The following is a 24289-nucleotide window of genomic DNA, read 5'->3' on the forward strand; positions in this document are numbered from 1 at the left end:
ATTTTGCTGCTGCATCAGGCTTTTCTTATGATAAACGCTGCCCCGGCTCCCCCCTCTGATCAAGGGGCTGAGGCCTCCGGAAACAAACGCCCTCGGGTGGACTTCCGGGCCCTAGAGGACTCGGTCTCCTCTGATGTAGATGAGGGCAGCGTATCTGAGTTCTCCCAACGGTCCTTTGGGGATTCCTTGGAGGAGACGGATTACCGCTCGGTTGGAGCGGATGACCCCTCTGCAGCACGGATCTTTCGCTCAGAGGTTTTGCCCAACCTGTTAGTGCAGGCCATGAGCATTTTGAAGAGTTCCTCTCCGGAGGACGTCTCTCCCTCAGCCTCTGTTGGCTCTGCCATTATGCGGGGGACTAAGCGCCCGCCTAGAACCTTCCACGTGCATGAAGGCACACCTTGATTTTGGCTCAATGGGATTTCCCAGAAGCGAGCCTTAAAGTGGCTAGAGCTATGTCCCGCCTCTATCCTCTGCCTGAAGGTGAACGGGAGGCCTTTCTGGGGCCTACCATGGATTCTTTAATCACTGCAGTGACTAAGAAAACGGCATTGCCGGTGGAAGGTGGCACGGCCCTAAAGGACGCCCAAGACAGGAGTTTGGAGGCGGCTTTAAAGTCGTCCTTCGAGGCGGCTGCTTTAAGTTTACAGGCCTCAATTTGTGGCTCCTATGTGGCCAGGGCGTGCCTGACGCTTGCGCAGCGGGCTTCTCCCTCGGATCCTTCCTTGAGGGCTGATTGGCCAGCCCTGGAATCGGGCTTGGCCTACTTGGCAGGCTGGCTGTATGATGTCTTGAGAGCCTCGGCTAAAGGCATGGCTCAGACAGTTTCTGCTCGGCGCTGGCTTTGGCTGAAGCATTGGTCTGCTGACCACGCCTCTAAGTCTCGCCTGGTTAAGTTGCCCTTTAAAGGCAAGCTGCTCTTTGGGGTCGAGCTGGACAAGATTGTGGCCGATCTCGGCACGTCTAAGGGCAAGAGGTTACCGGAGCTCAGGGCTTGGGCCAGTGATGCCCGAGCCGGTTCCTCCAAAGGACGGTTTCAGGACGCCCGTCGGTTTTGCCCGGGCAAGTCGAGCTCCTCTGCCCCCTCTTCCATCAAAAGGAATTTCTCTCCCAAGCAGCATTCCTTTCGCAGAGACCGCCGTCCCGGAGGTGCCTCCTCCAGTCCTCCCCCAGGGTCTCGTACCCAATGACGGGGCGCTGGTCCATGGCCCAGAGCAGATTGGAGGACGCCTATCCTCATTTCTGGGCGAGTGGACCAGAGTAACTTCAGACGCTTGAGTGCTGGAAGTCATCAGAGACGGCTACAAGCTAGAGTTCTGCCGACCCTTAAGAATCGGGTTTGTGCACTCTCCCTGCAAGTCTCCGGTCAAGCTGTGGCAGTGCAGCAGACTTTGGACAATCTGATCCGCCTGGGTGCGGTCGTTCCGGTGCCAGAAGATCACCCTGGCAAGGGACGTTACTCCATTTACTTTGTGGTACCTAAGAAAGGAGGTTTTGTCCGGCCTATCCTCGACCTCAAAAGGGTCCATCGGGCCTTGGAAGTTCGGCACTTCCGGATGGAGACTCTCCGCTCTGTTATAGCGGCAGTGCAGGCAGGGGAGTTCCTGGCATCCTTGGACATCAAGGAAGCTTACTTGCATATTCCCATCTGGCCGCCTCATCAACGCTTTCCGTGTTTTGCAGTTCTGAGGACTCTCCCAGTTCAGAGCCCTCCCTTTCGGGTTGGCTACTGCTCCGCAGACCTTCTCCAAGTTATGGTGGTCATCGCGGCCTTCCTACGCAAGAAAGGAGTTCAAGTCCATCCTTATCTGGACAACTGGTTGATCCGAGCCCCCTCTTATCCAGAGTGCGGCAGAGCTTCAGACCGGGTGATTGCTCTTTTGAGCTCCCTGAGGTGGATCATCAACTGGGAGAAAAGCCAGCTGCGCCCGACTCAGTCCCTGGAGTATCTGGGAGTTCGTTTCGACCCCAAGTGGGCAGAGTGTTCCTGCCAGACAATCGGATTGTCAAGCTTCAGGCTCAGGTGGACAAGTTCCTAGCAGCCTCTTCTCTTCGGGCTTGGGACTATTGGCAGCTGTTGGGCTCTATGACGGCCACGATGGAAGTAGTGCCCTGGGTCAGGGCCCATATGAGACCTATACAGCTCTCTCTGCTGCAGCTATGGACTCCAGCTTCGGAGGATTACGCTGTGCGCCTTCCCTTGGATCCAGCGGTGCGCAAGGCGCTGAGCTGGTGGCTGAGGTCTGACAAGCCGTCCGCAGGAATGCCTCTTGTGACCCCGGAGTGGGTTTTCGTCACGGCGGACGCCTCTTTGTGGGGCTGGGGAGCCCACTGCTTGGGAAGGACAGCGCAGGGGCTTTGGTCCCCTGCAGAGGCAGAGTGGTCTATCAACCTCCCGGAACTCAGAGCCATTCGGTTGGCGCCTTTGGAGTTCCTCCCGGGCCTGGCGCTGAAGCCAGTACGGGTCCTGTCGGACGCCACGGCTGTGGCCTATGTCAATCGCCGGGGAGGTACCAGGAGCGCCCCTCTAGCCAAGGAGGCCATGAAGCTATGCCTGTGGGCGGAAGCAAACCTGGAACAGCTGTCGGCGGCCCACATTGCGGGAGTCATGAATATTGCTCAGGCGTTCTTGGACATCACGAAGTGCTGGGGCCAGCCGAGCCTAGATCTGATGGCGTCTTCAGCCAATTGTCAAGTGCCGCACTTTTTCAGCAGAGGACGGGACCCTCGATCTCTGGGAGTAGATGCTCTTCTCCCACAGTGGCCGACACAGGAGCTCCTCTTTGTGTTCCCGCCTTTGGCCCATGTTAGGCAGGGTGCTAGGCCGGGTGGCAAAGCATCCGGGCTGGATAATCCTGGTGAGTCTGGATTGGCCCAGACGTACCTGGTATGCGGACTTGATCAGGCTCTCAGTGGACGGACCTCTGCAGATGCCAGTGGAGCGGGGCCTGTTACATCAGGGTCCCGTGGTGATGGAGGATCCCTCCCCCTTTGGTCTTACGGCCTGGCTATTGAGCGGCAGCGTTGGAGCAAGCAGAGCTTCTCAGACAAGGTCATCGCCACTATGCTGAGAGCGAGGAAGCGCTCTACTTCTACTGATTACGCCAGGGTTTGTCGTACCTTTGCATCGTGGTGTGAGGCAGGCTCACTTTCTCCCTTCACTGCTCCAATTTCATTAGTGTTGGCGTTCCTGCAAGAAGGTCTGGAAAAAGGCCTGTCGCTCAGTTCCCTTAAGGTCCAGGTAGCGGCTCTTGCTTGCGTCAGGGGTCACCTGAAGGGTGTTTCCCTGGCATTTCAGCCAGATGTGGTGCGCTTTCTCAAAAGAGTTATTCTCCTGTGCCCCCCTCTTCACGCAGTGGTGCCTGCGTGGAATCCCAATCTGGTGCTAAGAGCCTTGCAGAAGCCGCCTCGTGAACCCTTGTCGAGGGCATCTCTGAAAGGATTGACGTTGAAAGCAGTCTTTTGGTGGCTATCAATTCAGCCAGAAGAGTTTCCGAGCTCCAGGCGCTATCATGTCGAGAGCCCTTTCTGCAGTTCACTGAGGCAGGAGTGTCTATTCGCACAGTGCCTTCCTTCCTGCCCAAGATTGGTCCTTGCTTCCATGTGAATCAGCAGCTCTGTCTACCCTCCTTTCGTAGGGAGGACCCCCCCCAGAGGAGTACTCTGCTCTCAAATATTTAGATGTGAGACGAGTCATCATCAGATACTTGGAAGTGACCAATGATTCCAGAAGTCGGATCATCTGTTTGTGCTGTTCGCAGGTCCTCGTAAGGGTCTGCAGGCTGCTAAGCCTACAGTGGCACGATAGGTCAAGGAACCCATTGCAGCGGCTTATGTGGCCGCAGGGAAGGTGCCGCCTATCCAGCTGAAGGCTCACTCCTCTAGAGCACAGGCGGCTTCGATGGCAGAGGCCGAGTCCGTCTCCTTGGAAGAGATTTGTAGGGCGGCAACTTGGGCATCGGCTCATACCTTCTCCAGACATTACCGCTTGACTGTGGCTGCTCGGGCGGAGGCCCGGTTTGGAGCTTCAGTGTTGCGGTCAGGGATTTCTGTGTCCTGCCCTGGGTGAGTACTGCTTCGGTACATCCCACCAGTCTATGGATTGATCAGCATGATGATATGGAAGGTAAAATTATGTATCATACCTGATAATTTTCTTTTCATTAATCGTAGCTGATCAATCCATAGCCCCTCCCAGATATCTGTACTGTTTATATTCTGGTTGCATTTCAGGTTCAAGTTTAGTCTTCAGTTCCTGTTCAGGAGGACTTTGTGTTCAAGTTTTTTCACTTGGATTCTTCAGGAGTTGAGACGATTTTGTGTTACAGTGAGCTGCTGCATTCCTCTCCCCTCCGTTTTACGGGGCTGGATTGAGACCTAAATTCTGCCGGCGCTCCCTCCCGCTTCGTGCGGCTGTAGGGTAGCTTTGTACCCCTCCCGCTTCGGCGGTGTTAGGGTCAGTCAGCTCCTCCCGCGGTTGCAGGATAAGCCAGATCCCCCCGCATCGGCGGGGTGGTGTCCCTCCCCCGCTCCGCGGGGATGAGCTGGACGGATTCCCCTCCCCCACTTGTGTGGGGATGAGCTGGGTTAATTCCCCTCCCCCGTTTCGGCGGTGGTGAGCTGGGCAGAGTGTCCCTTTGTGGGTGTAATTCTCTAAGTGCTGAGTCCTGCGGATGGAGCTTTGATATCGACATACTGAGGAGTTTCCGGCAGCACATGACCACGTATAGGGAGGCAAAAGGATTGCTCTCTATCTCCACCTGCTGGTAGATGGACACAACCCACCAGTCTATGGATTGATCAGCTATGATTAATTGAAAGAAAATTATCAGGTATGATACATAATTTTACCTTATACTGACTTGTTCTTCCCAGTACTTAACAATCTTTAGAGAAGTCTGGCATCTTAAAAATCAAGTGTTCAAATGACAGCTGTGATTCTTACAACAGGTTTCCTTTCCCCCTACCCCACTAGCACCACCACCACACGTTAATCATGGTTAGCTCAAACTCGGAAGTCTTTAACAATGCTTCAGGTAGATCCTTTCTGGATAAGCTAGGGCTGGGCAGGTCTCTTGCTGGGTCAGCCAAGGCCTTTTCATTGGGGGTCTGACACAGCATTGAAAGATTCCTTTTACCATCTTGCTAGGTTTAGGGGACAATGTTAGGGGAGGATGAGCCTCTGGGTTATGCCATGAAGTAGGTTCTAAATCAGTCTGACTTTGGAATCTTTTGTAGAATAGCCCAAGGTAGTTTCCCACTGATTGCTTGGGGTGTGCTGTCCAAGAGTTATCACTAGATATTTTCCAGCTTGGTGTCGTGGATCCCTCACTTGTGACTTCAGGTTCTCTCTCTGTGGGTTCTGGAGCTGCTTTGCCATTTGGCCATGAGTAATATTTTCTGCTATCTCCATATTTAGGTCCATGTCTGCATGGGGGTTTTGGTGATAGCTCAGAGTCTACTTCCTGGCCAGCAGGGGCAGTATGGGGGCCATTCTAAGTGGAGAAGCATAGGGCTGTCTTTCTTGTTTCCCAATAGGAATGTGATCTTGTGGCTTTCAACTTTAGAGGCATGGGATCTGTCTCTGCTTAGTTGACATTCTCTAGTGGCTATGATTTCCTTATAAAGAGTCCTTCAACAGGTCTTAGGTTCTAGGCCTTGGAATCTGTAATTAGTCTCATTTGCCCCTCCCAGTTCAGTGGCTTCTAGGAGTTAGGAAGTGTTAACAGTCCTTGGCTGCCAACCTGAGAAGAGCCAGCGGCTGAATCCTTCAGTTGTAGGAGCATGGATAGCTCTGGTGAAGAGGTCCACGGCCCAAGAGTTGGACTTGTCACAAAGACTGGTACCCTAAGAACTTGAGTCTGGCACTTGTAACCCAGAGCTTGGGCCCTGGGTTTTTAGGTGTTGGCTGAGCGCCTGGTCATACCTTGGTAGAGGTGTGTTTTGTAGAATACGCTTGTGTGGCCTGGAATTTCTCTGTTGCTTGGTGGCAGGAGTTTTGGGGGGAGGGGAGCACTTCTGCATGTTGCCTTTTGTTTTCTTATCCAGCCCTTCCCTGTCTCACCTTTCTGCAACAGGTACAAAGTTAGATATTAGTTGCATGGGCAACATCACTTCTTGATTCAGAGGACTATTGCCTTAAAGTCTCAGTAGGGTGGACCTCCATGTATCTCGGGTTCAGAGTCTTCTCTCATGGGCGCTAGTCTCAATCGATGTGGTCCTTTGAGTTCAGTGTCCTCAAGTCTGGTTTAATAATCAGTAGTTCTCTGACTCCCTGCAGCTTGTGGGCATATAATAGTGGTCATCTCTGGTTGTTTCCTTTCTTCCTTATTCCTTGAGCAGTACATAGTTGGTCACTTAGCTTTAGCTAGGAAGTGAAACATTGTCAAATTGTGGGAGTTTAATGGGCTAGCAGAGCCTTTGAGCTGTATATTCTTGGTGTTTTTCCTTGACCTTGGCAGTCCTGGACCTTCTACATTGGTAATGTAAGCCCCATCCTCTTGTATTCTCAAGTTAGTAGTGCAAGAAGCCATAAGCAATAGATTCTTTTAGGCATGTGTTAAATTTGGAGAACTTGCCTCATTGAATTGTTGATCTGGATCAGGACCTGGGGTCTTTAAAACATTGATATGTCCCACCTGGACTGGTCTAGCAGGATGATAAGGAAGCTGAAATTTGTTCTTATGTGCTAACTTCCTTTCTTTGAATCCTTCAAGGGAAGACTGCAGGTAAAAGGTTTCTTCTCAGTTTTGTATAGTGTTTGGGGGGGGGGGGGGTCCTCACAGGCTTCCCCTAGTGGTGATTCTGAGAAGACAGATTCCCTTCCTGGAGGGCTAGATGGTAGCTTGATATTAGGATTCTAGATTCTGGTGTCACAGTCTGGAGTCCTGAGCTCCATGGCCTGTGTTCATTTTGGGATCCATGGTCTGGATTCAAAACTTTGGTCCATAATGTAGATCTGTTTGCATGCTGCTGTTATAGGCTGTTGACACATGCCGTTGGTGGGGTTTTTTTTACTATGAATGCATGCTGTTGGTGCATCATATTGAACCATAATATTCTAATATAATCTTGAACTGTGATATCGGTCTATAGTCTAGATCCATGGTGTTGATCTATGATACTGTTCAAGTTTTTCAGTTACAGGGCTGCACAACTCCTTATACAAGTGATGATGTCACTGAAGTCTCAGTGTTCTCTGCTTCTATCTGCTGGTTGGAGCACATAATTCACTCATCTGGACTGTTCTAGAAAGACTCAAAGGAGATTTAGGCAGTAAGAACAAATTTCACCATAAATATGATAGTCACCTGACTTTGGAAATTATGCAGCTAGACCCACCTCGGGGAAAATTTACCTTACTGGAAGGGTAGTTTTAGTCTCTTTTTCACCAGACTGCTATGTTTAGCTGCTGCTGCTCAAATTTTTGATATTTGTTAGGGACCTGGTTTGGACAAGAGGTAACTTAGCATGCTAGAGCAAATTTTTAGCATTCAATGGCTACATTTAACCAATTATGTCCATGAGCACCTGGGTCAGCTTTACTGTTAATATAGGCAGACTAGACGATCATCTAGGGCAGCAAAGAGCAACTGCAGTGAAAGCAAAATAATAGGCCCTGACAGCCACAAAGACTCAAAAGAATCATTATCAGCGTGTGGGCAGGCAATATCCAAAGAGCATATTTACCTAGAATTTGTGAACTGTAATTTCTTTTCCATTTAAAGCTTGGGTGATTAGTGAAAAGTTAAAAATAAATGTTGATATCGAGTATGTGCATTTTTATAGATGAAAATGAAAAACTAAAGAAGACCATGCAAATTCTGGAGCAAAAGTTAAAAGCTCAAGAACAGGTACAAGATTAAGGATTTCTGAAAAATACTAACAAGCAATTCTATAATGTATATGTTAACATCTACTTGTCAATTACATGTATAATTCATTAGAATAATGGCATATACATGCCTATAAATACACATATCTTACACAGGGTGCAGTTTATAGGTGGGTGTACACACAGATGGAGTCTTGGTGAAGCATGAGTGGGGTTCAGACTTCTGCACGTAACTTACAGAATACTATAATTTATACACATATCTATGACTCCTAGTCGCACACACACCAGCTGTGACTGGTGTAAGTGCTTGTGACTAACTTATATGCACATATTTTCACTGTTGCACTAATAATCAGACTCTGGCAGGTCAAACTTCCTCTGTAACGTCACAAACTCTCTCAGTGTTCCCTCAGACATAAGATCCCGGAATTTCCGCAGGCCCTTCCTATACCACTCCCGAAATATAACCTTCTTGTCCCGCTGGGAATTCAGCTTCTTGTATGATATGGGCCAAGGTAGAGGTTTTCACCCCTCTCCTAAATTTACATTTCCATATCATCATGCTGATCAATCCATAGACTGGTGGTGGGTTGTGTCCATCTACCAGCAGGTGGAGATAGAGAGCAAACTTTTGCCTCCCTATATGTGGTCATGTGCTGCCGGAAACTCCTCAGTATGTTCTCTATCTCAGCAGGTGGTGGTCACACACAGCAGCAGCTCTGGCTAGGCCTCCAAGCCTAATTTTTAGGTTTTGTTGAGTGCCTGGGGTTGAGGGCTCTTCTTGAGCAAGTGCAAACCTGGTGGCGCCAGGTCCCTCCTTTTGTCCCCCCTCCCGCTGGCTCCGTTGAAAAAAAAATAAAATTTTTTGAACGTCCTTAAAGGCGTTTATTTCGACGTTTATTTAAACGTTTATTGCAGCTACTCACTGGGACACCAGGTCGTTACAGCTCGGAGCGGAAAGCAGGTAATTTTTACCTTTTATAGCGGGCAGGGGGTTCCCCGATTGGTCTCCACGTGGCCTATGGCGTCGGAGGGCGAGGGCGCAAAGAGTCGCTCCCCGGATCGCGTGTGCGCTTCTAGAGGGGATGCGGGGGTCTTAAAGTCTGATCGCCCTTGTTGGGTGACAGTTTCGTGACCGATGAGTGTCCCGGTCCTTCCTTCGGTGTGGCGGTTTTTCCCGCCATAAACGCCCATCCCCCGCGGCTCGCCTCCGCCATATTGGCCGGCCACGCGGCTCGGACGGCTTCTTCTTGGGCCGCCCTTGAGGTGGGAGACATTGATGCCATGAACGCCCTTAATTTGGGCGACGGCACAAAAGCGGCTAAAGTTAAGCGCCGTTTTTCCCACGCGGCTCCTTCGCGGAGTGTCGCGCCGGACGCCATCTTGGATACGCAGCATGTCTCTCCCCCGCTCTTGCGAGCGCCGGTTGAGGGTGCGTCTAGGGCTGTAGCCCAGGCTGCGGAAGTGCACAGTCTGGGGGGTTTCTTCCCCGAGTTTGTTTTGCTGCTGCATCAGGCCTCCCTTTTGCAAAACGCTGCCCCTGCTCCCTCGTCTGGTAAAGAGGTTGAGGCCCCGGAGGTAAACGCCCTCGGGTTTATTCCCAGGCCTTGGAGGACTTTGTCTCCTCCGATGTAGATGAGGGCAGCGTATCTGAGTTCTCCCAACGGTCCTTTGCGGATTCCTTGGAGGAGACGGATCCCCGCTCGGATGGAGCGGATGACCCCTCTGCAGCGCGGCTCTTTAGCTCAGAGGATTTGCCCAACCTGTTAATGCAGGCCATGGGCATTTTGAAGATTTCCTCTCCGGAGGACGTCTCTCCCTCAGCCCCTATTGGCTCTGCCATTATGCTGGGGACGAAGCGCCCGCATAGAACCTTCCACGTGCATGATGCCATGCACACCTTAATTTCGGCTCAATGGGATGTCCCGGAAGCGAGCCTTAAAGTGGCTAGGGCTATGTCCCGCCTCTATCCTTTGCCTGAAAGTGAACGTGAGGCCTATCTGTGGCCTACCGTGGATTCTTTAATCACTGCGGTGACTAAGAAAACGGCGTTGCCGGTGGAAGGTGGCACGGCCCTAAAGGACGCCCAAGACAGAAGATTGGAGGCAGCCTTAAGGTCGTCCTTTGAGGCGGCTGCTTTAAGTTTGCAGGCCTCAGTTTGCGGCTCCTATGTGGCCAGGGCGTGCCTGTCTATGGTGCAGCGGGCTTCCCCCTCGGATCATTCCTTGAGGGCTGATTGGCTGGCCCTGGAATCGGGCTTAGCCTATTTGGCAGACTTGCTGTATGATGTCTTGAGGGCCTCAGCTAAAGGCATGGCTCAGACAATCTCTGCGCGGCGGTGGCTTTGGCTGAAGCATAGGTCTGCTGACCACGCCTCTAAATCCCGCCTGGCTAGATTGCCTTTTAAAGGCAAGCTGCTCTTTGGGGTCGAGCTGGACAAAATCGTGACCGATTTCGGCACGTCTAAGGGCAAGAAGTTACCAGAGGTCAGGGCTCGGGCTAGTGCTCGCCCCGGTACCTCCAGAGGACGGTTTCAGGAAGCCCGTCGGTACTGCCCGGGCAGGTCGGGCTCCTCTGCCCCCTCTTCCTTCAAGAGGAACTTCTCCCCCAAGCAGCATTCCTTTTGCAGAGATCGCCGTCCCGGAGGTGCTCCCTCCGGTCCTCCCCTAGGGTCTTGTACCCAATGACGGGGCCTTGGTCCACGCTCCAGTGCAGATTGGAGGACGGCTGTCCTCGGTTCTGGACGAGTGGACCACAATAACTTCAGACGCTTGGGTGCTGGAAGTCATCAGAGACGGCTACAAGCTAGAGTTCTGCCGACCCTTAAGAGACGGGTTTGTACTCTCTCCCTGCAAGTCTCCAGTCAAAGCTGTGGCAGTGCAGCAGACCTTGGACAATCTGATCCGCCTGGGTGCGGTCGTTCCGGTGCCAGAAAATCACCTTGGCAAGGGACGTTACTCCATTTACTTTGTGGTACCAAAGAAAGAAGGTTCTGTACGGCCTATCCTCGACCTCAAAGGGGTCAATCAGGCACTTTCGCATGGAGACCCTCCGCTCTGTTATAGCGGCAGTGAAGGCAGGAGAGTTCCTGGCATCCTTGGACATCAAGGAAGCGGACTTGCATATTCCCATCTGGCCTCCTCATCAACGCTTTCTGCGTTTTGCAGTACTGGGCCGACACTTCCAGTTCAGAGCCCTCCCATTCGGGTTGGCTACTGCTCCGCGGACCTTCTCCAAAGTAATGGTGGTCATCGCGGCCTTCCTGAGGAAGGAAGGAGTACAAGTCCATCCTTATCTGGACGACTGGTTGATCCGAGCCCCCTCTTATGCAGAGTGCGGCAAAGCTGTGAACCGGGTGGTTGCTCTTTTGAGCTCCCTGGGGTGGATCATCAACTGGGAGAAAAGCCAGCTGCGCCCAACTCAGTCCCTGGAGTATCTGGGAGGTCGATTCGACACCCAAGTGGGCAGAGTGTTCCTGCCAGACAATCGGATTGTCAAGCTTCAGGCTCAGATGGACCAGTTCCTAGTAGCCTCTCCTCTTCGGGCTTGGGACTATGTGCAGCTGTTGGGCTATGACGGCCACGATGGAAGTAGTGCCCTGGGCCAGGGCTCATATGAGACCACTACAACACTCTCTGCTGCAGCGCTGGACTCCAGTGTCGGTGGATTATGCTGTGCGCCTTCCCTTGGACCCAGCAGTGCGCAAGGCGCTGAGCTGGTGGACGCAGACAGACAAGTTGTCTGCAGGAATGCCTCTGGTGACCCCGGAGTGGATTGTCGTCACGACGGACGCCTCTTTGTCGGGCTGGGGAGCCCACTGCTTGGGAAGGACAGCGCAGGGGCTCTGGTCTCCTGCAGAGGCAAAGTGGTCTATCAACCTCCTGGAACTCAGAGCCATTCGGTTGGCGCTTTTGGAGTTCATCCCGGTACTGGCGTTGAAGCCTGTACGGGTCCTGTCGGACAATGCCACGGCTGTGGCCTATGTCAACCGCCAGGGAGGTACCAAGAGCGCCCCTCTAGCCAAGGAGGCCATGAATCTATGCCAGTGGGCGGAAGCGAACCTGGAACAGCTGTCAGCGGCCCACATTGCCGGGGTCATGAATGTCAAGGCGGACTTTCTCAGTCGCCATACCTTGGAGCCCGGAGAGTGGCAGCTATCTGCTGAGGCGTTCTTGGACATCACGAAGCGCTGGGGCCAGCCGAGCCTAGATCTGATGGCGTCATCGGCCAATTGCCAAGTGTCGCGCTTTTTCAGCAGAGGACGGGACCCTCGATCCCTGGGAGAGATGCTCTTCTCCAACAGTGGCTGACACAAGAGATTCTGTATGTGTTCCCGCCCTGGCCCATGTTGGGCAGGGTGCTAGACCGGGTGGCAAAGCATCCGGGCCGGATAATCCTGGTGGGTCCGGATTGGCCCAGACGTCCCTGGTATGCGGACTTGATCAGGCTCTCAGTGGACGAACCTCTGCGACTGCCAGTGGAGCAGGGCCTGTTACATCAGGGTCCCGTGGTGATGGAGGATTCCTCCCCCTTTGGTCTTACGGCCTGGCTATTGAGCGGCAGAGTCTGAGGAAGAAGGGCTTCTCAGACAAGGTCATCGCCACTCTGCTGAGAGTGAGGTAGCGCTCTACTTCTACTGCTTACGCCAGGGTTTGGCGTACCTTTGCAGCGTGGTGTGAAGCAGGTTCACTTTCTCCATTTACTGCTCCAATTTCTTCAGTGCTGGCGTTCCTGCAAGAAGGTCTGGAGAAAGGCCTGTCGCTCAGTTCCCTGAAAGTCCAGGTAGCGGCCCTGGCTTGCTTCAGGGGCCGCCTGAAGGGTGCTTCCCTGGCTTCGCAGCCAGATGTGGTGCGTTTCCTCAAGGGAGTTAATCACCTGCGCCCTCCTCTGCACTCAGTGGTGCCTGCGTGATGCTAAGAGCCTTGCAAAAGCCGCCTTTTGAACCCTTGTCGAGGGCATCTCTGAAAGACCTGACGTTGGAAGCAGTCTTTTTGGTGGCTATCACTTCAGCCAGAAGAGTTTCCGAGCTCCAGGCACTCTCTTGTCGAGAGCCTTTTCTGCAGTTCACTGAGGCAGGAGTGACTATTCGCACAGTGCCTTCCTTCCTACCCAAGATTGTTTCTCGCTTCCATGTGAGTCAGCAGCTCTGTCTCCTTTCCTTTCGTAGGGAGGACTACCCAGAAGAGTATTCTGCTCTCGAATATCTGGATGTGAGACGGGTCATCATCAGATACTTGGAAGTGACCAATGGTTTCCGGAAATCGGATCATCTGTTTGTCCTGTTTGCAGGTCCTCGTAAGGGTCTGCAGGCTGCTAAGCCTACAGTGGCAAGATGGGTCAAGGAAGCCATGGCAGCGGCTTATGTGGCCGCGGGGAAGGTGCCGCCTATCCAGCTGAAGGCTCTCTCCACTAGAGCTCAGGCGGCCTCGATGGCAGAGGCCGGGTCCGTCTCCTTGGCAGAGATATGCAAGGCGGCAACTTGGGCATCGGCTCATACATTCTCCAAGCATTACCGCTTGACTGTGGCTGCTCGGGCGGAGGCCCGGTTTGGAGCTTCAGTGTTGAGGTCAGGGATTTCAATGTCCCGCCCTGGGTGAGTACTGCTTCGGTACATCCCACCAGTCTATGGATTGATCAGCATGATGATATGGAAGGTAAAATTATGTATCATACCTGATAATTTTCTTTCCATTAATCATAGCTGATCAATCCATAGCCCCTCCCAGATATCTGTACTGTTTATATTCTGGTTGCATTTCAGGTTCAAGTTTAGTCTTCAGTTCCTGTTCAGGTGGACTTTGTGTTCAAGTTTTTTCACTTGGATTCTTCAGGAGTTGAGACGATTTTGTGTTACAGTGAGCTGCTGCATTCCTCTCCCCTCCGTTTTACGGGGCTGGATTGAGACCTAAATTCTGCCGGCGCTCCCTCCCGCTTCGTGCGGCTGTAGGGTAGCTTTGTACCCCTCCCGCTTCGGCGGTGTTAGGGTCAGTCAGCTCCTCCCGCGGTTGCAGGATAAGCCAGATCCCCCCGCATCGGCGGGGTGGTGTCCCTCCCCCGCTCCGCGGGGATGAGCTGGACGGATTCCCCTCCCCCACTTGTGTGGGGATGAGCTGGGTTAATTCCCCTCCCCCGTTTCGGCGGTGGTGAGCTGGGCAGAGTGTCCCTTTGTGGGTGTAATTCTCTAAGTGCTGAGTCCTGCGGATGGAGCTTTGATATCGACATACTGAGGAGTTTCCGGCAGCACATGACCACATATAGGGAGGCAAAAGTTTGCTCTCTATCTCCACCTGCTGGTAGATGGACACAACCCACCACCAGTCTATGGATTGATCAGCTATGATTAATGGAAAGAAAATTATCAGGTATGATACATAATTTTACCTTAAGTGTGTCCCATGTGTGTGCTAAGTGTACTATGAAAGGACTTACATTCCCTCGGTGAGGGGTATACATCAATCTAGACCCCCACAGACCCCTCTCTAGATTGTACTGTGGTGCAAGATTTTGCTCTAGGGTTGCCACTGGTGACCTGTGCCCCTTGCTCCATTCCGCCACCTGCTTTAATTATGCTGCTTGATAATACCAAATTATGTTTGGTAGCCCTCTCCCCCCTTCTTCCACTCCTCCCCACATAATACGTTTCGATAATCTTCCCCGTTTGCCCCCCCCCCCCCCCCCCCAAGCAAGACCTGTTTATATTTTAGACCAGTGGTTCCCAAACCTGGTCCTAGAGGCCCCCAGCCAGTCAGGTTTTCAGGATATCCACAATGAATATACATGAGAGAGATTTGCATGCAGTGCTTCCGTTGTTTGCACTTCTCTCTCATACATATTCATTTTGGATATCCTGAAAACCTGACTGACTGGGATGCCTCCAGGACCAGGTTTTAGATACTTATGATTCTAAAACCGATGCTCCTGCTGCACATATCTAGCGTATAAACGTTCATTTCTCCGTGTATTTTAGAACATGCTCTATATCATACATTCTTTCTAAAATCTATCTCCATGTTTTACTTAGTGGAATACATTTTACTAAAAATGAGGTCATTATTGATATTTTCAGGCTAAAAGCCATAGTTGTATTATTTGCATGCATGTATTTGTATCTCTTTTTTTGTGTGCATTTTTCTTTTTGCTAACTGTAAAAGCGATTTATAAATGCAGTAAAACAAAATGAAATGGTATGAAAACCAAATTGGCTAGGTGAGACCCAAAGTCTGGGTTGAAACCCATTGCCTCAAAAACTTTCAGATTCATACAGTTCACTCATGTTTTCATGCAGTTGATGGTAAGACTATCTTTGTAGCATCACAACAGAGCCAGCCATTGATACCTTTTCAAGTGAAAGCACTGTATACACAAAATAGTGCATGTGTTTTTTTTTAATTATGACACGTTTGGTTTATACATTTGAAAGACCATTCAGTAATAAAATTCATCACTGGAAAGTTTTTGTTTGTTTATAGGAACATAAGAATTACATTGACAAATTTGTGATTGAAATGAAAGCTAAAGAGGAAGACCATCAGATGGAGCAAAGAAAAACTCAATATGACATGAACAGAAAATGTGAGTTTTTGTCACTGCCTTTAAATTTATTAAGGTGAAATTCTGTTTATCAGAAACCAAAGTTGAGGATTAGATACATAATCATTTAGTATATTTCCATAATAGTCTTTATTTCTTTTTGATTAGGAAATCCACTTCAACCTTGGATCTTCTTTTAGTATCTTAAAATAGCAACAATTAAATGAATTGATGTAGCCTCATTGCACAGAGCTATTAGAACATAAGAGTAGCCATACTGGGTCAGACCAATGGTCCATCCATCCAACAGTGGCCAATCCTGGTCACAAGTACCTGGCAGAAACTCAAATAGTAGCAGCATTCCATGCTACCAGTCCTAGGACAAACAGTGGCTTCTCCATGTAAATAGTAGATTATGGACTTTTCCTCCAGGAACTTGTCCAAACCTTTCTTAAACCAGATATATTAATGTTCAGAACATAACCAAAAAAGCATATTTCCACTGTAGCCTTTATCTGGAGAGAAAATCCAGTAAATGTAAGTTTTTTGACAATATAAGTCCTCTAATTAGTGTACGATAGGCCAATATTTAAAAAAAATCATTTTGCACCTCAATTTAGGAACCAAAAAGCCAAAATTTCCATAGGCCATCTTGGTATGAAATAAGACATCCAAGTTTGGATGTGAACAATTTCCTGAGTATTTTACAAAAGACTCGCTGAACATGGAGCCTTTTGCAAAATAGGTATAAAGACTTGGTTAACTACACATGTATTTTGCAGCATAATTCAGTGTTTTGAATATGTAAGTACTGTTCTCCGAGGACAAGCAGGCCAGTTGTATTCTTACAGCTGGGTGACGTCATCCAATGGAGCCCAATATGGACGCTGACTAGCGAGATTAATGTTGAATTTTCTATCACATCCCACAGCGCATGCTCCGGTTCCTTCCTACCTGACACACAAACATGGGCTCCTCAGTCTTCATTTTTCCATGGAGCACAGAGGACACCTCATCATGTTTTTTTTCCTCCGATTCTCGGTGCCTTCCCTTGCAGGTATTTTTGTCCCTTTCGCGATTTTCTTCCTTTTTATTTTAGTCTGTTACCCTTTAATTTTTGTATTCTTTTCGGCTCTTCAAATTTTCTTTCTTTTTCACGAGATGCTAGGCCCATTTAGGCTGGAGCACCGACCTCAATTTGAACACTGACCCTTTTTACAGCTCACAATTGAGGAGTTAAATTTGACTGCAGTTCTGTCTCCGAGGACAAGCAGGCTGCTTGTTCTCACTGATGGGTGACGTCCAATGGCAGCCCAGGACCGGAAAATCTTCCCTAGCAACAAAAGTTTGCTAGCCTCGCGCTCCCATGCGCACTGCGCATGCGCGGCCGTCTTCCCGCCAGAACGCGAGCATGTTCGTCAATCTTCTTTTTTCTGCGGTTCGGGAACGCTGCTTTGCCGCTTCTCTGCCCAGGATTCCTCTTGCGCTATTTGTTTGTTTGTTCACCCATTTTCAGCAATTTTCTTTTTTGAGTCTTTGACTCTTCTTTCATTTCTTTCTTTGTTTAAAAAAAAAAACACAAAAGGAAAACCCTTAGTTTCTTTTTTGCTCGCGGCCATTTTGGGCCGCCCATGCGGGTCTTTCTCTTTTTTGGTGTCTTTTTTTCAGGCACCATCGCGATGTTCGACCTCGCCAGCACGATTTTTCCGCCCATGTCCTCGAAGCCTACCAGCAGCTTCAAAAGTTGCACGTGGTGCAGCCGGACCATCTCCCTTACTGACAGACACGCTTCGTGCCTTCGGTGCCTAGGTGAGAGTCATCGACCTGACGCCTGTCTTCAGTGTCTCCAGTTGAAGAAGCGGACTCAGGCGGTGCGTTTGGCTTAGTGGAACGTCTTGTTCGGAGCCCGGTCCGGTCCTTCGACATCATCGGAGCAAGCGGTACCGAGGTCATCGGAGGGTGCATCGTTCTCCGGAGCGCAGGTAATGGCTGTCCAGAGACCCCATGCTGGTAGCAGTGAGCCATCGAGCGGGTCTCCACCTGCCTCGAGGACTCCTGCTGCACAGGCCCACCGGGACCGACCGACCTTCGGACCCAGCCCCGAGGAGCCGTTTGGATTCAACATCCTCCTCTTCGGCACCGGGAGGTACCGGTACCGAGCTTCGAGCTAAGGCCAAGAAGCATCGGCATCGGTCACTGTGCCGACACGGTGCCGAGAGCTCCAGGGCGCCGAAAGAATCGGCACCCGAGAAGCGCCAATGCCGGAGGGACCGCTCGCCCTCTATTCAGGAGGTGTCGGTGTGCTCATCTCCGGACAGCCCGGTACTGCCTTCGCGCTCCAGACAGGTTCTTACATCTTCTGTACCGGCGCCTTTGCCTTTTTCAACAGCCACTCTCAACGAGAGCCTCCGAGCCGTTCTCCCAGAGATTCTGGGGGAGCTGTTGCGCCCATCTCCGGTACCTTCAGTGCTTGTGCTGCCAGTACCGTCTTTTTCGACACCGTCGGTGCATGCGCCGCCGGTGCCATCGAGGGAGGCGGCGGCTGGCTCATCGCCCGTGGTGCGGTCTCCGACTCCAGTACCGCTTGCGGTGCCGGGGATGAGTGCCATCCAGGCTGATTCCCCGCCATCATCGATGGAGGGAGCTTCATCGCCTCCGGCGCGGGAGTCTTCCTCTCGACGACACCACGATGCACATCGGTCCTCGGAGTCGAGACGGGCTCGGCTTCGGATTGAAGTTCATGAACTCATGTCCAACTCCACAGAGGAGGGCTCATGGGAAGCAGAGGCGGATACCAGATACTTCTCGGACGAGGAGTCTTGTGGTCTGCCCTCTGACCCTACTCCTTCGCCCCAGAGGAAGCTTTCTCCCCCGGAGAACCTTTCCTTTTCATCTTTTGTCCGGGAAATGTCTACGGCCATTCCCTTCCCGGTGGAGACTGTGGATGATGAACCCAGGGCTGAGATGTTCGAAGTCCTGGACTATCCATCCCCTCCTAAGGAATCGTCCACTGTTCCTCTGCATAATGTCCTGAAGCAGACATTGTTGACGAACTGGACGCATCCATTAACTAATCCCCACATTCCAAAGAAGATTGAGTCCCAGTACCGAATCCACGGGGATCCGGAGTTGATGAAGACTCAGTTGCCTCATGACTCTGGAGTTGTGGATTTGGCCCTTAAGAAGGCCAAGAGTTCTAGGGATTACGCCTCGGCGCCCCCGGGGCGTGAATCTAGAACTAGGATTCTTTTGGGAGGAAGGCCTACATTCTGCTATGCTCGTGTCAAAGATTCAGACTTACCAGCTCTACACGAGCATCCACTTGCGGAATAATATGAGGCAGTTGGCGGGTTTGGTTGATCAGCTCCCGCAGGAGCAGGCCAAGCCATTTCAGGAGGTGGTCAGGCAGCTGAAGGCGTGTCGTAAATTCATATCCAAGGGTGCTTACGATACTTTTGATGTTGCGTCCAGGGCTGCCGCTCAAGCTATAGTGATGAGCATACTCTCATGGCTGCGCGCCACTGACCTAGATGGTAGAGTCCAGAAGTGTGTTACGGATGCTCCTTGCTGGGGAGATACTATTTTTGGTGAGAAAGTTGAACGGGTGGTAGATCAGCTCCACCAGCGGGATATCGCTTATGACAAGCTCTCCCACCGGGCGCCTTCGGCATCTTCCTCAACTGGTAGACGTTTTTTCAGGGGTAGGAGGACTGCTCTCTATGCTTATAATAAGCGCAGCTACAATCCACCTTCCCGACAGCCTGCTCAGGCTAAGCCCCAGCGCGCTCGTTCACGTCAACAGTGTGCGCCTCCTCAGGCTCCTGCGGCTCCCCAGCAAAAGCAAGGGACGGGATTTTGACTGGCTCCAGCAGAGCATAGCCGAGATAAAAGTGTCTGTGCCGGACAATCTGCCGGTTGGAGGGAGGTTAAAGTTTTTTCACCGAAGGTGGCCTCTTGTAACCTCCGATCGGTGGGTTCTTCAAATAGTCCAGCTGGGATGCTCCCTCAATTTTGATATCAAAACCTCCAAATTGCCCACCGGGAGCTCAATCTTTCATTTTCCAGCACAAGCAGGTACTTGCAGAGGAACTCTTCGCCCTTCTCAGCGCCAGTGTGGTCGAGCCCGTGCCACCGGGGCAAGAAGGGCTGGGATTCTATTCCAGGTACTTCCTTGTGGAAAAGAAAACGGGGGATGCGTCCCATCCTAGACCTAAGGGCCCTGAACAAATATCTGGTCCGAGAAAAGTTCAGGATGCTTTCCCTGGGCACCCTTCTTCCCATGATTCAGGAAAACGATTGGCTATGCTCTCTGGACTTAAAGGACGCCTACACTCCCATCCCGATATTGCCAGCTCACAGGCAGTATCTGCGATTCCGTCTGGGAACATGGCATTTTCAGTGTTGTGTGCTATCCTTTGGTCTCGCCTCTGCGCCCAGAGTGTTCACGAAATGCCTGGCTGTAGTCGTGGCGTCTCTTCGCAGACTGGGAGTGCATATGTTCCCTTATCTCGACGATTGGCTGGTGAAGAACACCTCAGAGGCAGCTCTACAGTCAATGCAGATGACTATTCAACTCCTGGAGCTGTTAGGGTTTGTGATAAATTATCCAAAGTCCCACCTTCTTCCAGTTCAAAGACTAGAATTCATAGGAGCTCTGCTGTACTCCCAGATGGCTCGTGCCTACCTTTCCGAGCCGAGGGCCAACAATCTTCTGGCTCTCGTCTCCTGGGTACGGGCATCTCAACAGATCACAGCTCGGCAGATGTTGCGATTGTTCGGCCACATGGCCTCCACAATTCATGTGACTCCCATGGCCCGTCTTCACATGAGATCAGCTCAATGGACCCTAGCTTCCCAGTGGTTTCAGGCCACGGGGGATCTAGAGGATGTCATCCTTCTGTCCACAAAATTTCTCAAATCCCTGTATTGGTGGACAATTCGATCTAATTTGACCCTGGGACGTCCCTTCCAGATTCCTCAGCCACAAAAAGTGCTGACGACGGATGCATCTCTCCTGGGTTGGGGAGCTCGTGTCGATGGGCTTCACACCCAAGGGAGTTGGTCCCTCCAGGAAACCGATTTTCAGATCTCCTGGAGTTACGAGCGGTCTGGAACGCTCTAAAGGCTTTCAAGAATCGGTTGTGCAATCAAATTATCCAAATTCAGACAGACAATCAGGTTGCCATGTATTATATCAACAATCGGGGGCACTGGTTCTCGCCCCCTGTGTCAGGAGGCCGTCAGAATGTGGCTTTGGGCTCGCCAGAATGGCAAGTTTCTTCAAGCCACGTATCTGGCAGGCGTAAACAACAGTCTGGCTGACAGGTTGAGCAGGATCGTGCAAGCTCATGAGTGGTCTCTCAACTCGAGAGTAGTGCACAAGATCTTTCAAGCGTGGGGCACCCCCTTGATAGATCTTTCTGCCACTCAGATCAATCACAAGGTCCCTCAGTTCTGTTCCAGGCTTCAGGCCCACGGCAGACTAGCATCGGATGCCTTTCTCCATTGGGAGAGGGCCTCCTGTACGCGTATCCTCCCATACCTTTGGTGGGGAAGACTTTGCTGAAACTCAAGCAAGACCGCGGAACCATGATTCTGATTGCTCCTTTCTGGCCCCGTCAGATTTGGTTCCCTCTTCTTCTGGAGTTGTCCTCTGAAGAACTGTGGAGATTGGACTGTTTTCCAACACTCAGAACGAGGGGGCGCTTCTGCATCCCAACCTCCAGTCCCTGGCCCTCACGGCTTGGATGTTGAGAGCGTAGACTTTGCCTCCTTGGGTCTCTCGGAGGGTGTCTCCCTAGTCTTGCTTGCTTCCAGGAAAGATTCCATTAAAAAGAGTTACTTCTGAGGGAGGTCACGTGATGCGCTAGGGGGCTCAGGACGTGTTTTCTGTGCTCTCTGAGGCTCCCTCGTCAATCTTCACCAACTAACTGAGTAAAACTTGGAATTCCAGTCTTGAATTGACAGCGGATCAACAAGAATACCTAATGGATAAATTTGTGGAACCGCAAATTAAAAGTTTACCCGCTAGAGGTGCGAAGAAGGAAAAAGAAAAATCAAAAGCACTGAACGGCGACGAAGAACATGCCAAATGCGATAACACTACTTTTGCCCCGAAGCAATTAAAACAACTTACGGAAGCGGTGGGGCTAGCACTGACACCAAAATTTGAACAGCTAGCGTCCCAGATCGCCACGTTGACGGCTTCTCTAGCGGACACCACGGGTCGCACAGGAGAACTCGAGCGACGGGTCTCGGAGTTGGAGGACACGTGTATTTCTAATGCGGCGAAGGTGAAGAAACAAAATGGCACGATCAAGCAACTACTGGCGAAAGTCGATGATCTAGAGAATAGATCGCGCCGAGCAAACCTACGAATTGTAGGGCTCCCAGAATCGATTGGAGATAGATTCCTAGCCACGGAGTTAGAACAGTGGCTGAAGAGAGAGTTCGCGCTATCGGACAGCATGGGCCCACTATGCCTCGAACGGGCTCATCGTGTGGGGCGCCTTCAAGATGGCCGCCAGGCCCCGCGTGTAGTCCTTGTTAAAATACATAACTACCTACACAAGGAAGAAATCCTTCGTGGATACCGGCAGAAGAGGGAATCAACCAAATATGATGGAAAGCTGATTCGCATTTTTCAAGATTACTCCACGGCATTGCAGGAACGAAGGAAACTATTTAACCCTATATGTCAGAAGCTGCATGGGCAGAAAATTAAATTTATGCTTCTTTACCCTGCGGTGCTGAAAATCAAGCAGGGCAACGGATGGAAAGCATTTAATAATGCGGATGAAGCACACAACTTTGTTCAACACTTAGATACTGCACCAGATAGTGGGCTGGAGGCTGTGACAGAGACCTGAAAGTCAACTCATGTGTGCAACTGGAGTAAAGCGAAGGTATTTGTAGAATGTGAGAACTGAGACTTTATAAAAGACTGAGATATTGTGATTGTTGGTGTGGAGGGACGGGGGGGCCTCTAGCATGGAAGTGACCTCTATCCAATTGCTAGACAGGAGAGTATGGTTCTTGGATGGGTAAAAGAGAAGGGGGGGAGGGGAGGAGGGAGGGAGGGGGGTGGGGGGCGAGGGAGGAAGGGAGGGGTGGGATTGTCTTCAGGGTATGCACAAGGGATGATAGAGGGGCAGGCTGGAGTCAGCACTTACAGTTATCGGAGTACAACATCCCCCGGGGGGAGGGGCTGGGCCTCCTGGGGTTTCCTTACGGTGAAACGTCAACAAACTTCACAGATTAACTTGATCCCATAGGATCCCAGTGAGACTGATGTCCTGGAATGTATCTGGGATTTCTTCCCCGATTAAACGGGCCAAGATATTGGCCCAGTTGAAGCGACACAAGGTCTCAATTGCGTGTCTCCAGGAGACGAAGCTGAGTGATAAAGAACATGAGAAGCTAAAACAGCAATGGGTGGGAGAGTGCTTTTACTCATCATCTGGGGCAAAAAGAAGTGGTGTAGCGATATTGATTAGGAGGGGTGTCCTGTGTCAGCCCAAACTGGTATATAAGGATCGGGAGGGTAGAGTGGTCCTGATCCGCCTGACAATGTACGGACAGCATTTGTATTTGTGTGCGGTATATGGACCAAACGTATATTCCCCCCTGTTTTTTCAATCTTTGGTTGCCCTGGGTCTGCAATATTCTGATGCACCCTGGGTGTGGGCGGGTGATTTCAATCAGGTATTGGACCCCGAGGTGGATAGATCCAAGGAAACCCAGCGAGGTGAGAGAGGGGGCTATCGGCTCTGTGCCAGTCCCTAAATCTAGTAGATCCATGGAGACTGTTTCATCCATCCACAACAGATTTCACTCACCAGTCTAGGGTTCACCACTCGTGGTCTAGGTTGGATTATATACTGGTACAGCATTCCTTGTTCTCCCAAATTACTCAGGCTGAGATAGGCCCTATGGAAATCACGGACCATTCCTTGATCTGGGCAGAGCTACAATTTAATGCTCCCGGGGAACAGTCTTTCTTTTGGAGATATCCCGCTTATTTACATAAAGACAAAAAATTTAATGAATATATAAAGAATCAGTGGGAACAATACATTATAAACAATCAAGACTCCTGCGATTCCCCAATAATCCTGTGGGAGGCCTCGAAAGCAGTTTTACGGGGGGCCATTATTGCATATATGAGTGCTAGAGTAAAGAGGCTAGCTGCGGGAATAATTCGGCTAGAACGTACCCTACGTTCAGTAAAGGCACAATATTTGCAGAACCCCTCTTCGGAAGCGAGTGATTTACTGTCCTCCACTAGAGTTGCTCTGAATTCCTTAATCCACGAGCAAACTCAAAGGAGACTAACTGTAAGGGGATTCAACTACCATAAATATGGGAATAAACCCGGAAAACTGTTAGCACAAATGGTGAGAGCACGTAGTCAGAGAAAATTGGTCGCATCAATATTGACTCCCCAGGGGGACAGGATTCATTCTACAGAGGGGATTGCTAAGGTGTTCCATGACTATTTTTCTAGATTATACTCAGGTGAGGGAGAATTTACAGAGATGGCAGTGGAAGACTACCTGGTAGATGCGGGGTTTCCCCGCCTTTCCCCCCTAGCCCAGAGAGTCCTCACGGAGCCGTTGCGGGCGCAGGAGGTTCAGAAAGTACTGAAGTCTCTCCCCCTGGGCTCTGCCCCTGGCCCAGATGGGTTTTCAGCTGAATATTACAAAACTCTGCCCCCCCAGTTTATAAGCACTTTTATTGACTATTTGGAAGAAGTGATAGAACGAGGAGAGCTACCCTTGGGGAGCAATGAAGCTTTAATTACCCTAATCCCAAAGCCGGGCAAACCGAGTGATAGAGTGGAAGCATATAGGCCCATTTCTCTTATTAATGTGGACCTCAAAATCTTAGCCCGGGTCTTAGCAGATCGGCTAGCCCCCTGTA

General features: G+C 50.9%; 1 protein-coding gene across 1 annotated transcript in view; it reads left to right on the forward strand.

The window, feature by feature from the left end:
* Positions 1 to 24289, forward strand: part of CCDC152 (coiled-coil domain containing 152) — a 152397-nt gene that overhangs the window by 57448 nt on the left and 70660 nt on the right. The window contains exons 5-6 of the mRNA XM_030191930.1: positions 7789 to 7853; positions 15307 to 15409. Coding sequence (XP_030047790.1) covers positions 7789 to 7853; positions 15307 to 15409 — 168 coding nt within the window. The remainder of the gene's footprint in view (positions 1 to 7788; positions 7854 to 15306; positions 15410 to 24289) is intronic.

The sequence above is a fragment of the Microcaecilia unicolor genome, chromosome 2 (assembly GCF_901765095.1).
Source record: "Microcaecilia unicolor chromosome 2, aMicUni1.1, whole genome shotgun sequence".
Taxonomy (NCBI): domain Eukaryota; kingdom Metazoa; phylum Chordata; class Amphibia; order Gymnophiona; family Siphonopidae; genus Microcaecilia; species Microcaecilia unicolor.